The sequence below is a fragment of the Malus sylvestris genome, chromosome 14, assembly GCF_916048215.2.
Source record: "Malus sylvestris chromosome 14, drMalSylv7.2, whole genome shotgun sequence".
Lineage (NCBI taxonomy): Eukaryota > Viridiplantae > Streptophyta > Magnoliopsida > Rosales > Rosaceae > Malus > Malus sylvestris.
Window position 1 is genome coordinate 25,791,228 of NC_062273.1, and position 14,809 is coordinate 25,806,036.

Consider the following 14,809-nt stretch of genomic DNA (forward strand, 5'->3'; position numbering starts at 1 on the left):
ATACTTTGTAAATAGTATTAGTGACTATCAGTTGATGGTCATATGCATTTTTTAAATGGCAAATCTATGACATCATTTTTTTTTACACAACTTTTGACACACGTTTTTGTAGGACTAACTCCATAATTGTATTTAACGATTTGAGCCGTCTATAACACCATTCATAGATCATTATTGCAAAAACCTAGATAGATAAAACTATTAAGACATTCATTTGTAAGTAAGAAAATAGACGAATATAGTTTTATAAAGAAACCCTAAACTCTTAATCCTTCAGTCATATGATTTTGGATTTTTATGATTTTTTATAAATATAATCTTTAAAAAAGACCTAAAAGATAAACGTTTAAATATATTATAAAATGATACATTAAAGAATGAACAACCATCAACAGCAACATTCAATATTTTTTATATTTGAATCTTGACATCCTTATCAAAAGTTAGATCATGTACCGTGTCATTTGATGGGAACTCTAGCTTTGACTTGGAAATATAATACCACGTAATATATTGAAAAATGGATCGTGATCGGTGAAGTTTTGAGGTTACGAGCTTGACGTTGAAGAAAGCCGCCAAGAAATTTCGACTCTACTGGGCAGGTCCCAACAGGATTTTTTGCGGATCTTTTTGGCGAGGATCTTAAAAATTCGTAAATTGTATTCATTTATCGTATATCGTGCGATTAATTTTTATCAAGTACTATTTGTATTTAATTTTTAATAAAAATATTTAAAATAATTTCTAATTATAAAATATACGATGAACAAACTTAATTCACTGATTTCTAAGATCCTCGCAAAAAGGATACGACAAGATCCGGATTAGAGCAGGTCCTTTTATTATCAGTTTTTATCAGCGTCTGTGGGCCGGACGGTGTGAGAGTTTATGGGTCAAAAGTCTTTGTTCTGGATTGTTCCAGAAGGCTTTTGAGAAATACACGGTTAAGTGACAAAATTGCCCTTATGAGTTGAATAATCAGTAATTCATAAACCTATAGTTAGGAGGAGCTAGTTGACCAAAAATTCGTCCGGAGAAAATTGTAAATTTCCTAGAAGAAGATGAATCACGGTAGCAGTATTGAATAAATCAAATCAAACCAAAAATAACATTAGTCAATTAGCATGTGAAAAATAAAAAGTATGTATTTATCAGATAAAACCATTATTTCTTTACTTTACAATAAGCGAGTCAATTAGTACACAACATTCATTTATAAAAAGTAAGTAACGGATTATATTGACGAATGTGAATGCAATGCGCTCTGCCTTTAGGTTTTGGACTTCTAAGATCTTTTAAATCCAAACTCAAGGATAGTGTGTTAAGCAAAATTGTATGGTAACCTCTTTTTGATGACTGAGTACCTTATTCTATACATCAAAGTCTTTCTTTGTCTATAGCTCGGGTCAGTCCCTGTTACAAATGCTTACAATCTTGCAGCTTCCCTTAATGTACAAACTGACTCTCGCATCGTGATTAATATAGATTCTTCCTCTTTGGAGACCTGTCCAATCTTGACTGAAAATTTGTCATGCACTACACTTATAATATCATTCGAATAAAAAAAACGACTAATTATCAATATTCCATTCACTCTTCAAAGAAATTAAAATTGGAAAAGGAGATAAGGGTATTCTTGTCATGAAAAATGAAAAAGGGGAGAGTGAAATGTTCAAATACAAATCAGCCATACGTGTCCCAATACATTGTATATATTATTTTTCCATTTAAGTCCCCAGCACGCATCCGAATTTAATATTTGGTCCAACTCCTATCGATTTTATATTTCCTAAACTTTGACCAACTCCTATAAAATCATACGTTAAGCCCCTCCTCCCATATCACGTTTCTACTTCTCTCCAGAAATTTTGAATTGCCCCCAAAATCCCAATCCGATTTTCTCACCGTCCCCAATCGATCGAGTTCTTCCGCCGATTAATTCCAGCTTCAATTCCTCGAGAGCGATCATGAACGGAGGCAAAGCGAATCACGAGGGCTCGTGGGCGGATCAGTGGGATTACAACAACTCCTCTTACCCCGTCGAACCCAAGGGCAGCAGCGACGGCGGGACCGCCGCAAAGTACAAGCAGAAGGTCGGCGAAGGCCTTGTGAAGACCAAAGCGGTGGCTTCGGTCGGCGCTAAGAAGGTCAAGGAAGGCGCCTCCGCTGGATTCCACTGGATCAAAGAAAAGTGCCAGAAGGTTACCCAGAAGCGTTGATTTTGAATTTTCTTGTTAATTTCGTGATACAGAGTTTTAATTGCTTGGTTTTTGAAATATGATTTGAGCTTCTAGTTTCGTTGTAGGGTGACTTGTTATTGGTAATTCGTTTGTACAAATAAACTTGTATGATATTTTGATGATAAATGCATGAATCTAGCGTAGAAGGCTACCAGAAATATACATATTTATCCAATTATTATCATTTTTTTAATATTATTCCATTTATTTTATTTCTATTGATCCGGTGAAGCAAATTTCTTGGTTAACTGGACTTGGCTGCTGCTCCTTAAACCTAATCCCGATTGGACATGTGTTCAAGTTTTGATTTTTTTAATCAAAACTCGAATACGTGTCTAGTCAGGATTATGTGTAAACATCAGCTGCTGCTGAATTCTTAGCAACGAAGTTAAATCTTATTTGGAATATTTGGCACGGTGCCTATTGATTTTCATGAAATAGTAAAATTACTAAACAGTGTTTTCGGGTTCACTGAATTTTTTCTATGATCGTTACTAATTCACTTATGAATTATAATTTAAGTTTATATTTGAGAGTATTATAATAATTTGGAGCTGAGACTAGAAGATCAGAATCGGGTCCAAGCCAGTTTTACCGGGTCGGGTCTAACCCGCCAAAATGGAGAAATACTACCGTTCGAACGATTGGATCATGTGTTCGCTCAGGCATAGAAATTAGCCATTCCTCGCTGTATGCCACTTGTGTATACATTTTTTTTAAAAATTATTATTATTAAGGGAAGGGGAAATAGTTCCCAACACCGTAATCACTGGAATATTGAACTACATGTAACACTTGTGAATACATTTTTTCTTGTGATTTTTATTATTTATTTATGCATAAATCTCAAAGTTTGATTAGAACGAATGAATTACTGTTTCCAAAATGTCATGTATTTTCAGAATAATCATATAATAGCCACACTTTAGAACTATTGTTCAAATCCAGATCCTCTTTGTGAGAATTCGGGAATCTGTGAATCATATTTATTCATCGTGTGGTTAGAAATCATTTTAAATATTTTTATTTAAAATTAAATACAAACAATACCTGATAAAAAATGATCACACGATGTACGATAAACATACACGATTTACGAATCTTCAGAATCTTCACCAAAAGATCCGGAGAGGATCTTGTTGGCTATTGTTTGAATATTTTGTTAACGTATATTCTCATAAATGTCTGAAGCAAGATATGAATAATGAATGTTGGTCATATTCATTGCACACGATGAAATTAATGAAAGATTATATCATAATTGACTCATGGACAAGGATTATCTCCATTTTTTTTCTCTGCTTTTCTTCCTTTTTGTTTAAACGCTTAAAATTTCATCTTGTAGTAAGACGAAAAGAAAAAAGTAAAGAGAATCTCATCCATTAACGAATGAGGGAACGTAGGTACAGAGTACAAGTTCAGATTGCAAGTCTTTATTTTTTTGGTAAATAAGTTGAGGTAACAAATTGCTAATGTTCCTAATTTGGTTTCTTGTAGCAACTCACCAACCTTTTTCAGATTAATTACGCTTTTGGTTCTGACTGCAGTTTAATCTCATAATTAATATCCTCATGAAAATTTGGTCCTTAAGATTATTTTTTCCAAAAGATTGTCTTTAAACTCTTAAAACTTGCAAATTTCATTCCTATTATTAGATTTGAAGGTATTTTATACATTTTTTTTTATCAATTCAAGTCACGTGACTTGTATGTGATACACGTTTGTGTATAGATTGGTAGTTTGTAATAAGTTTAAGTACTTATTTATTCAGAAAAAATGTATAAAGTTAACTTTAGAAAGTAAATTTGTAATTATATTCATGATTTATATCTAACATTAAGGGCTTATCGGTGAAAAAAAGAAAGATAAGATAGTATTACCTTTAAAGTGGTTGTGTAACATCCCACATCGTATAGGGGAGTGATCCTGAAATGTATATTCTCATCCCTACCTAGCACGAGGCCTTTTGGGAGCTCACTGGTTTCGGGTTCCGTAGGAATTCCGAAGTTACGCGAGAAGGAGGCCAAAGCACTCCCAGATGGGTGACCCACTGGGAAGTTGCTCGTGAATTCCCATAAACAAAATTGTGAGGGCGTGGTCGAGGCCCAAAGCAGACAATATCGTACTACGGTGGTGGAGCGGGCCCGGGAAGTGGTCCTCCCCCCCCCGAGCCGGGATGTGACATGTTGTGTTCATCACGTGACTTAAATTGAAGGAAAGTTTAAATAAAATAGTTTCAAACTTAATGGTAGGGATGAAATTGCCAAATTTTAAGAGTTTACGAACTTAATTTTCTGAAAATAAAATTCAGGAACTTCATCTTCACTCACGTGATAAATTAGGGACTAAATCAATAATCACCCGATAATATTATATATTGTAGTTGTTGAATCCAAAAGTGAACATGGAAATCCAAAGAGAGAAGGGAGAAAGTAGAGAGAGTAGCAAAGGAGAGAGAAAGAGAGAATTGGTTGAGAGGGGGAGAAAGACGAGAGAGGGTCGGATGAGAGAGAGAGAGGTAGAAAGAGGTGAAGGAGAAAGATGAGAGAGAGTGTCAAGGGAGAGAGAAGTACATAAAATATTTCGAGAAAAAAACATTGAGTATAATTTTAAAAACTCTAAAAACTCTTTTTTAATGTGTTCAACAAGTAGGTAAATTTTTAAGTTGATTTTAGTATAGTTTTTAAAATTGTCCTACCAAACAAGTACTCAAAACATAAACTTTGAAAACTATTTTTGAGTTTAAAAAATTGGATCACATACAAACAAGTCCTAATCAATCGCGGCTAATTCTAAACTAATAAACAAATTAATTAATCAAATGAAAAAAGCCAACGACCCTCGTTCCTCCCGCGAAAATTCAAGAGAGCTCTCTTTTAGTGAAGCATCGTAGGCACCGGAAATACCGTCTCTTCTTTGTTCGAGTTTTCAGCTGTTGAAATCCTCTTCACGCGATCCGCACTTTCAGATTTCATACTACTAATATTAGAATTTTCAATCCGAAATCCGATCCAATTCGAATCACCTCGTTCACTCACTAGCCTAACAATTAATTTGTTACAGTTTGGAAGAGCATCAGAGCTGGCTGAAAAATGGCGGTAGAAATTCCGAGCCGGCAGTTATTCATCGACGGCGAGTGGAAAGAACCGGTCCTCAAGAAACGCATTCCGATCATCAACCCTGCCACTGAGGAAACCATTGGTCTCTCTCTCTTCCTCGACTCTCTATGCTTTTTTATTTTGATTGTGGAAGTACTGATTTGTGGTTTGCAACTTGTTTTCCAAGTTAGGGCTCGTTTGAGAAAAAGTTTCTCTAGAAAGCAATTGTGCTCACAAGCGCTTTTGCTAGAAGTGTTTCAATCCAGAAACACGTTTAACTTTTTGAAACTTTTTTCAGACAACAACTGTTAGAAGTGCTTTTGATTATATGAAAACGCTATTAGCCATCCCAAAAGCACTTCTGGATAGGCGTTTCGATGAAATGATATGTGAATTAGTGGTTGATTTGTGGGAATGTGTGATGCAGGGGATATTCCTAGAGCTACTGCTGGTGATGTGAAGATTGCTGTGGAGGCTGCTCGAAGAGCCCTTGCCAGGAACAATGGGAAAGATTGGTCCTCTGCGCCAGGGGCTTCTCGTGCCAAGTATTTGCGCGCTATTGCATCTAAGGTACATTGTATCTGAGTCTCACTATTTAATTTTTTGTTAGTGAAATGATCAATCTGGTTATCATCAGTTGCATGTTAAAACAGTATTATTGCTGATCGTGTTTCGATCTTCTAATCTTTCAAATAGTTTTGATTAACTCTCACTGTAATGAAATTGTTTGAGATGTCTTAAGCTTTTACTACTTTTGATGCAGATAAACGAGAGAAAAACTGAGCTAGCCAAACTCGAAGCAATGGATAGCGGAAAACCACTGGATGAAACTGTTTCTGACATTGTATGCTAGTGACAAATATTGAAATTATTGCTTACGACATGATGCATAAGGTCTTATGTGATGTCATGGCCCCTAATTAACTCAAATTCGATACAGGGGGAAGTTGTAAGCTGTTTCGAGTACTACGCAGGCCTTGCCGAAGGTTTGGATGCAAAGCAAAAAACTCCGGTTTCTCTTTCCACGGAGAAGTTCAAAACTCATGTTCTTAAGGAACCGGTCGGGGTTGTTGGGTTGATCACAGCATGGTATGTTGCAGCTTCTTTATTTCAAAAGAAGCCTGAAGAATCTTAATAATGATTTATATGTTAAGGAACCAAAAGTGCTCAACCAAAAGTGCTTATCTATTATGTTAAGGAACTACCCTTTGTTAATGGCTGCGTGGAAAGTAGCTCCTGCCTTGGCTGCTGGCTGTACTGCTATACTGAAACCGTCTGAGTTGGCATCTGTGTATGTCCTGGTTGGTTTATACTTTATACATACGTATTATTCAATTGGTATCTTGATTTTTCACATATATGCGTACCGTTTGTGTTATCCATCGATTCTAGAACTTGTTTGGAGCTAGCTGAGGTGTGTATAAATGTTGGTCTTCCTCCCGGTGTCCTCAACATTCTGACTGGACTAGGCAATGAAGCCGGCGCTCCTTTATCAACTCATCCAGATGTTGATAAGGTTCAGCTTTTTCTCTTTACTAATTATGTTATTTGAATTTCTGCATACTCGATGATTGTAAGATGTTCTGAATTGTTAGCCACCAGGCTGTAATTGCTATGTGTTTAATATTCAACAGATCTCATTTACCGGAAGTACTCTCACCGGGACCAAGATTATGGCAGCTGCAGCTCAATCGGTCAAGGTAGGTTGAAAAACTAAAAATATTTCTAATGTGATAACTGGTCCATTTTGTTTTCGGGGTTCATTCTCTTCGTTTAATCTTCGAATACTTTCTCCTATGTGGTTTCTTTGTAGCCTGTTGCATTGGAGCTTGGAGGGAAAAGCCCCATTGTTGTTTTTGATGATGCTGATATGGAAAAGGGTTAGTACCTCTAGGGCAGATAAATTGCTTCCGTTAGAAACTAGTTGCGCACGGATAGAACATGCACGAGCATCTGGATTGAAACATGTTAGAAAAACAATAAACATATAGATATAGTACTGCTGCCGGATGACGGTACTGTTATGTTAACTCTCTATTATTCTATGATTCAATTGAACAGCTGTGGAATGGACCTGCTTCGGTATATGTTCGTCAGGTGGTCAGACTTGCAGCTCAACCTCCCGTCTCATAGTGCAGGTAAGTATAATAGCGTGATCGATGCTACATTACTTTCTGTTAGTCCCTTCTAAGTTACATAGATATTTACTAGAGCACTAATTAATCCCTTGCATTTCGACTTTAGGAAAGCATTGCTATGGAGTTTGTGAACAGGCTTGAGGACTGGACCAAACTCATCAAGATTTCGGATCCTATGGAAGAAGGTTGCAGGCTTGGCCCTGTTGTTAGTAAGGGGCAGGTAAATCAACTGTCAACAATCTCTGCATTTTATGTTAGATTCTCTGTGCGAGCGAGTGAACGCGTTTGTGTTTGTCTTTTGAGACAACGAAAGGCTTTAAATTTCGTTCTGAAGTTTACGATCCAAGTGAGTGTTATCTAATCTTCACTGCATTTGGTTCAGTATGAGAAAATATTTAAGTACCTCGAAGGGGCTAGAAGTGCAAAAGCAAAAGTTCTGTACGGCGGGAATCGTCCTGAGGTATAAACTAACCTATACATAGTACATGACTTTATTCTGTATCAAAAACTTGAGACTGCTAAAAAAAGGATGGCAATGGCAGCATCTGAAGAAAGGATTCTTCATCGAACCGACCGTCGTAACTGAAGTAACATGCGCCATGAAAATATGGAGAGAGGAATTTCTCGGGCCTGTTCTTTGTGTCAAAACATTCAATACAGAAGAGGAAGCCCTTGACCTAGCAAATGACAGCCCGTGAGTTGAATCTCCTCTTCTTTTTAGCCCCGTTTCCTTCTTTCGGTCAATTTCTTCCTCTTATAGTCTCCTTACTACCCACATTTGTTTGATCTTCCTTTGACGTTTGTTTGATCTTCCTTTGACAGTTATGGCTTAGGTGCTGCTGTCATGTCAAAAGATTTAGAAAAGTGTGAGCGCTTTGCTACGGTAAGACTGATAAGATATTTTAAGTTAGTGTTCTAACAATCGCTCTAGGCGGCGTATAAGCACTGGCGTAATGCCACTGCCATGATTAAGGCCGAATCGTTAGAAAAATTGGGCGGCGTCTAGGCAGGGAACTAGGCAGGCAACGCGTGGGTTGGGTGGGCTGCAGATCGGCAGACATCTCTAAATGGAAGTTGTTAAAAAATCTGCATAGTCACTCGCCTAACTAGGCGCTACGGCCTTCTCCACCGTTTGACTACAGCCTAGTGGTTTTTAGAACATTGCATATAACTGGTTGTATATTCCCTTTTAGTATCTCTTTCGTCACGTTATATCCGTGACGAGAGGAATATTAATGGCATCATTTTGATAATTTGGTTACGAATTGTGTTTCATTTTGTTGGTGTGATGCTTTGCAGGGCGTTCAAGCAGGAGTTGTATGGATCAATTGCTCACAACCATCCTTCATTCAGGCTCCATGGGGAGGCTACAAACGAAGCGGTTTCAGCCGCGAATTAGGAGAATGGTACAGTTTCTTAATCTTATGTTAATTTAATTTTAATTTTCTCTCTCTCAATCCCAATCTCAGCATTGTGTTCATTTTCTCCTCAACCTCAGCATTGTATTCTTAATCTTCTGTTAATTTAATTTTAATATTGTGTTATGATTTTGATTAGGGGAAGGGTAATGATGGTATTTCCGTTTTTCTGTTGTGCAACAGGGGACTTGAGCTTTACTTGAACATCAAGCAAGTTACTGAATATGTATCAGATCAACCTTATGGTTGGTTTGAGCCACCTCCTCCTTCAAGTCCCTGAACAGAAGAATTTGAAAAAAAATGAAAAATTAGAAAATAATTCAACTATGTTGAATAAAATAAAAAAGTTAATATATATTTCAGTGTGTCCGAAACACAGAGTGCTACACCATTTGTGTCATTATATAAATGGTGAGATACTTGTGTTAAAAAATTAACAAATGAAAAAATAAAACATCATTCCACTTGTATAGTAACACGTGATGTACCATTCGTGTTCCGGGTACAATAAATATGTAATGAACTGGACTTTAGAGAAATAACTATTTGAGTATATATTCATGTTGTTATGTTGTATTCATTCTTAAGAAACAAGTTACGTGATTATTTCGTAAATAATAATATTTTAGACGGCTTGTAATTTAAGTAATTGAAACATTTTTCCCTATCTCAAAACTAAGCGTTTAATTTTCTTATTTTAAATATAACAGTATCTCAAACTAATATACACGGTCAAATAAAAATTTCAAATGCATTATATTTTGTTATTCGTTCTGATCCTAGTTATCCAAAAGCTCTGACATTCCCCACCCCCCCCCCCAAAAAAAAAAAAAACTTCACAGGCTACTATCGGTAGCTTCCACGTCTAGATTATGCATTATTGGGATTTGCTTTTTTTCAACAATTTCAGCGATTCCAGAAAATCCCACCAATGAACGTCACATCGCGTTGCTGCTTAGCCCAGTCTCTGTTTATCACTCTATCACTGCGCAGAGAGAGAGAGAGAGAGAGAGAGAGCTGAAAAATGGCGATCCAAATACCGAGTCGGCAGCTGTTCATCGACGGCGAGTGGAGAGAACCGGTCCTCAAGAAACGCATCCCAATCATCAATCCTGCTACTGAACAAATCATCGGTCTTTTTCTCACCCTGAGCATTTTTGTCAATTAAATTAATTTCTGGGTTTTTTTTCTAAATTTAATTTACGGTTTAATCATGGCATTTGATCGTTTGATGTATTTAGTAGCTGAAGAGTTTGAGCATAAATTTGATGTAAATTGGCTTTATTTACTGACCCAGAACTTGTTTTCGTAAAACATTTTATTAAATTCGTAAAAATAGAGTGCTGGGTATTCGATTCGTGCTTGATCTTTTAATGGGAGATCCAAAGATCGTCTTTTTTTTTTTTCTTTCAAATTTCTATGCTATCTGTGTTTATACATAAACAATGGAAAGAAGTGATGGGTTTTGTAATCTTAATTAAATCTGATACGTGAACTGGTTATGGAATGTGTGGATGCAGGGGATATACCTGCAGCTACTGCTGAAGATGTGGAAATTGCGGTGGAGGCTGCTCGGAAAGCCCTTGCCAGGAACAAGGGGAGAGACTGGGCCTTGGCGCCTGGGGCTGTTCGTGCCAAGTATTTGCGCGCTATTGCTGCTAAGGTATTGGCTCTGTTCTCAATTAAATTAATCGGGTCTTGAATTGGATTTTGAAAGCGTAGTTGTAGTAGTTATGCTATATACTTGTCTCGATTCATATGTTTGGAGGTTGATATTTTAACATTCAAGAAGAAATGGGTCTGAACGGAGCAATTTTGAATAACTTACTCGTGTTTCTTTCAAGTCTCTTTCTTGGATAATTGTTGATTTTCTAACTTCCATAATGACCTTTCAAAGATTTGGCCGTGTTCAGATGTCTTAAGATTTTCTTGTTTTTGTTTGCGTGCAGATAGCAGAGAGAAAATCTGAAATAGCCAAGCTCGAAGCAATTGATTGTGGAAAACCATTGGATGAAGCTGCATGGGACATGGTATGCTTGTGATTCTCTGACAATTTGAATTGTTATTTATCATGCATAAAGTCTTATGTTCTGGCACATTCAATGCAGGATGATGTTTCCGGTTGTTTTGAGTACTATGCAGACCTTGCTGAAGGTTTGGATGCACAGCAAAAGACTCCTATTTCTCTTCCTATGGAGCAATTTAAGAGCCATGTCCTTAAGGAGCCCATTGGCGTTGTTGGGTTAATTACACCATGGTATTTGCTGCTTCTTTATATTAAATGAGTATGCATTCAATTTTAGTAAGATTTTCTTCCTTGGTGGTTGCACTAACCTGTTTGTAAAGTAAATTTTCATGTGTAAACCTTAAATTTTGGATTGTGAATTGTCCTAATGGTCCCGTTAGCAATGACAATCTTTAGATATTAGTGTTATTAAGAAGCATCTTTATTATTTATATGGTGATGAAGTGCTTATGTTTTTATGTTAAGGAACTACCCTTTGTTAATGGCTACATGGAAAGTCGCTCCTGCCTTAGCTGCTGGGTGTGCTGCAATATTGAAACCATCTGAGTTGGCATCTGTGTATGTCCATTTTTGGTTTATATATACTTTCTTCAGCTCTTATGTTGCTTTTGTATATTGTATGCCTATCATCATGTTATCAATCAATTTTAGGACTTGTTTGGAGCTAGCTGATGTGTGTAGAGAGGTCGGTCTTCCTCCTGGTGTCCTCAATATCCTGACTGGGCTGGGCCATGAAGCTGGTGCTCCTTTGGCATCTCATCCCCATGTTGATAAGGTTCGGGTTTTTCCTTGCTAATCTGTAGTTGGAAATTCTACGAATACATCTTCTTGTAATCCTGCAAATTTGTTAGTTGTGACATCTTGGGTTGTTTTAGCTGTGCGGCAGTAATAGTAATAAACTTATATTCAACAGATTGCATTTACCGGAAGTACTATGACTGGGAGCAAGATTATGACAGCTGCAGCCCAATTGGTGAAGGTACAGTCAAGGCTTTATAATCTGATAATTGTTCATTTATATTTGTGACATTTGTTCTCTTCATTTGAACCTTCATATACCATCTCCGATGGTGTTTGGCAGCCTGTTTCACTGGAGCTTGGTGGGAAAGGCCCAATTGTTGTTTTTGATGATGTTGATATCGACAAGGGTTAGTTCCTCATGAAGGCTACTTTTTAGACTTACATGTTTTTTTTATAACTATAGACTTCCATCAGGATCTAGTTGTATAGGGAGAAAATCTATGAATCTAAAGTGAATTGAAAAAAGATACTATTCCTTGTACTATAATGGTAATTGTTTACTCTATGACTCAAACAGCTGCTGAATGGACTGCCTTCGGTATCTTTTGGACAAATGGTCAGATTTGCAGTGCAACATCTCGTCTTATAATACATGTAAGTATGATAGCAAGATGATACATCACTTTTTGTCAGTTCCTTCTCTGTTGCACGGATGATGGTGCATCTTTTTAAACTAAGTGGATATTACGCGTAAATTCAAACAATTCTAGACCGCGCGGTGCATGCGTGATAATTAACTTTTGTGCTACAACATCATCAATTGTGCCACTTTCCCGTGGGTAGTTGAATGTGGTTTCCCTAGAAGCTTATTCATAGTGCCATCTTAAACAAGCTTATACTACTGTATTAATTTCCTTGCACCTTGTTTCAGGAAAACATTGCAGCAGAGTTTTTGGATAGGCTTGTGCAATGGTGCAAAAACATCAAGATTGCAGATCCTCTTGAAGAAGGGTGCAGGCTTGGCCCTGTTGTTAGTGGAGGGCAGGTGGGTATACCATTAACAATATTTGCTTTTTGTTTCTGTTTTTAATTCTCTATTTCTTGAATTGGGGGATAGTGTGTTAAAGAAACAGGTCCACTGACACATATTAGACAATTGAGAAGCACTAAAGTTCCCACTGGTTATCTTTTTCTCGTTTTAAATCTGTAAATGTAAGATTTGGACTTATGATACTCAAGTTGTCACTCTTGTAAAACATGTAAAACAAGGGCTGTCTAAATCAGCAAGTGTGAGCTGTTTATCCTTCCAATATTTTGAACATGTCTAGGTAGTTGTTTGGACGTTGATAAATATGTTATATTCGAGCTTGTCTTGTGTGTGGGCCTGGGTTCTAATTTCAAATCTTAACCAGTAATGAACCATTTTTTCTAGTGTCTGGAAAGTGTTTTTTTATCTAAAATTGCCATGTTTATGCTAAAAACAACTCCCCAGCTATTTATGTTGCAGCCTTGCTGGACAGTCTGTTGAAAAGTTTCTTCTTTGGATGAATTTAGGCTGATACGTTGTATTTTATGTTTGTTATAAAGATTAGAGTCCCTACGGTTTGACATGCATCAGGGCATATAGGTCACTTTCCGCGGGTGATAATTATACGTGTGTTCTTCAGATACAAAATATGCAAAAGTCAAACAGTTAGTAACATCAAGTAGTTCAAATCTTTAATTTCACTGTCCAGTTTATAATTGAAGTACTAGAATATTACCTGATTTTCACTGGATCTGTTTCAGTACGAGAAAATATTGAAGTTCATCGCAACAGCTAAGAGTGAAGGCGCAAGAGTTTTGAGTGGTGGGGCTCGTCCTGAGGTATAAACCTATGTTTCCATCAAGCCCATTCTGCTGCTTTATTTGTCACAAACTCAATATGTGAGTTATATTATTGGTGGATGGCAGCATCTAAAGAAAGGATTCTTCATTGAACCAACAATCATAACTGATGTAACAACCTCCATGCAAATCTGGAGAGAAGAAGTTTTCGGACCTGTTCTTTGTGTCAAAACATTTAGTTCAGAAGACGAAGCTCTTGAACTAGCAAATGACAGCCAGTGAGTTGACTCTTATTTCTGTCACCGTCCATAGTGAGAGATTTGTTCGACTGCTTTTTTTGTCCCATTTTGACTGATGAAGTTTATTGAACTTTGACAGTTATGGCTTAGGCGCTGCAGTCATATCGAAAGATTTAGAAAGGTGTGAGCGTGTCTCTAAGGTGAGACTTCTTTGTACTTATTTTGTGAACGGATCATCCCTGCCCCAGCATCTGATTATGAGTTGTGTTTCTTGTTCTTCTGCAGGCCCTTCAAGCAGGAATTGTATGGATAAACTGCTCGCAACCATGCTTCTGTCAGGCTCCATGGGGAGGCAACAAACGAAGTGGTTTCGGGCGTGAATTAGGGAATTGGTATGGCTTTCTCGGCATTGTTTTATAATGTTCCGTTGATATTGCATATATTTTGGGCCTAATATAATCACACTACATATCCGAACTAAGCATAAAAGAACAACGAACATTGCATTACAATTACTTCTGCAAATTAAGATCGATGAACTGCCGATGGTAATAATAGTTTCTTCTCTTTTGAACAGGGGACTTGATAATTACTTGACCGTGAAGCAGGTTACTGAATATGTATCTGATGATCCATGGGGTTGGTACAAGTCGCCTTCAAAGCTGTGAAAGTTTACCCGCGAAATAGTATGGTGAAAACTGCAGATGTACTGATAACGCACAGGAATAAAGAGGGTGAAAATATGTACTGAGCTAGAAAACTGGATGTCTATTTTAACCATTTGACTGGGAATAAGATACGGTTGAATTCAGAGGTACTTTGTTGAGGAGGAGGAAGCCATGGTTAAAATCTTGGGTGCAACCGGTGTTATATCCTCTTGTGCACGTGACGAGCAGGCGTAAGAGGATATGCACTTAGTTATACTTAAGCATTTTTTTTATAGTCATGATATATTACAGTCGCGCACAAAGTCATAATTAAACTTTCCATTTCTCAATGGTCTTATAGATCTCATAAAATTGCTACCCATGATGCAGTGTGTACTATTGGCAAGGGTTCCAATTATTTTGGGGGACCACAAA

At 37.1% G+C, this 14,809-nt stretch overlaps 3 protein-coding genes across 3 annotated transcripts; all 3 read left to right on the forward strand.

Moving 5' to 3' along the window:
• Positions 1–1,796: 1,796 nt before the first annotated feature.
• On the forward strand, positions 1,797–2,418 carry LOC126600644 (uncharacterized). Its single transcript, XM_050267245.1, has one exon. The coding sequence runs from the start codon at positions 1,968–1,970 to the stop codon at positions 2,217–2,219; it is 252 nt and encodes an 83-aa protein (XP_050123202.1). The 5' UTR covers positions 1,797–1,967; the 3' UTR covers positions 2,220–2,418.
• Positions 2,419–5,238: 2,820 nt separating this feature from the next.
• LOC126599481 (aminoaldehyde dehydrogenase 2, peroxisomal-like) lies at positions 5,239–9,447 on the forward strand. The gene is made up of 15 exons (XM_050265867.1): positions 5,239–5,441; positions 5,766–5,908; positions 6,102–6,182; positions 6,279–6,427; positions 6,537–6,629; positions 6,731–6,854; positions 6,973–7,038; positions 7,152–7,218; positions 7,400–7,476; positions 7,583–7,696; positions 7,859–7,936; positions 8,019–8,170; positions 8,299–8,359; positions 8,776–8,882; positions 9,078–9,447. Exons 1-15 carry the CDS (start codon positions 5,333–5,335, stop codon positions 9,172–9,174), a joined length of 1,518 nt encoding a protein of 505 aa, XP_050121824.1. The 5' UTR covers positions 5,239–5,332; the 3' UTR covers positions 9,175–9,447.
• Positions 9,448–9,712: 265 nt separating this feature from the next.
• LOC126599482 (aminoaldehyde dehydrogenase 2, peroxisomal) lies at positions 9,713–14,538 on the forward strand. The gene is made up of 15 exons (XM_050265868.1): positions 9,713–10,027; positions 10,415–10,557; positions 10,844–10,924; positions 11,003–11,151; positions 11,386–11,478; positions 11,572–11,695; positions 11,834–11,899; positions 12,002–12,068; positions 12,239–12,315; positions 12,593–12,706; positions 13,450–13,527; positions 13,615–13,766; positions 13,867–13,927; positions 14,013–14,119; positions 14,305–14,538. The coding sequence occupies exons 1-15, from the start codon at positions 9,919–9,921 to the stop codon at positions 14,393–14,395; spliced, it is 1,512 nt and encodes a 503-aa protein (XP_050121825.1). The 5' UTR covers positions 9,713–9,918; the 3' UTR covers positions 14,396–14,538.
• Positions 14,539–14,809: the final 271 nt, after the last annotated feature.

Bases quoted from the DNA above. Each gene is read 5' to 3' on its own strand.
- LOC126600644 (XM_050267245.1), top strand. From the start codon at position 1,968: ATGAACGGAGGCAAAGCGAATCACGAGGGCTCGTGGGCGGATCAGTGG.
- LOC126599481 (XM_050265867.1), top strand. From the start codon at position 5,333: ATGGCGGTAGAAATTCCGAGCCGGCAGTTATTCATCGACGGCGAGTGG. The intron at 6,855-6,972 runs GTTCAGCTTTTT...AATATTCAACAG, and splicing joins CTCATCCAGATGTTGATAAG to ATCTCATTTACCGGAAGTAC. The intron at 7,937-8,018 runs GTATAAACTAAC...TGGCAATGGCAG, and splicing joins ACGGCGGGAATCGTCCTGAG to CATCTGAAGAAAGGATTCTT.
- LOC126599482 (XM_050265868.1), top strand. From the start codon at position 9,919: ATGGCGATCCAAATACCGAGTCGGCAGCTGTTCATCGACGGCGAGTGG. The intron at 10,558-10,843 runs GTATTGGCTCTG...GTTTGCGTGCAG, and splicing joins TGCGCGCTATTGCTGCTAAG to ATAGCAGAGAGAAAATCTGA. The intron at 11,479-11,571 runs GTATGTCCATTT...AATCAATTTTAG, and splicing joins CCATCTGAGTTGGCATCTGT to GACTTGTTTGGAGCTAGCTG.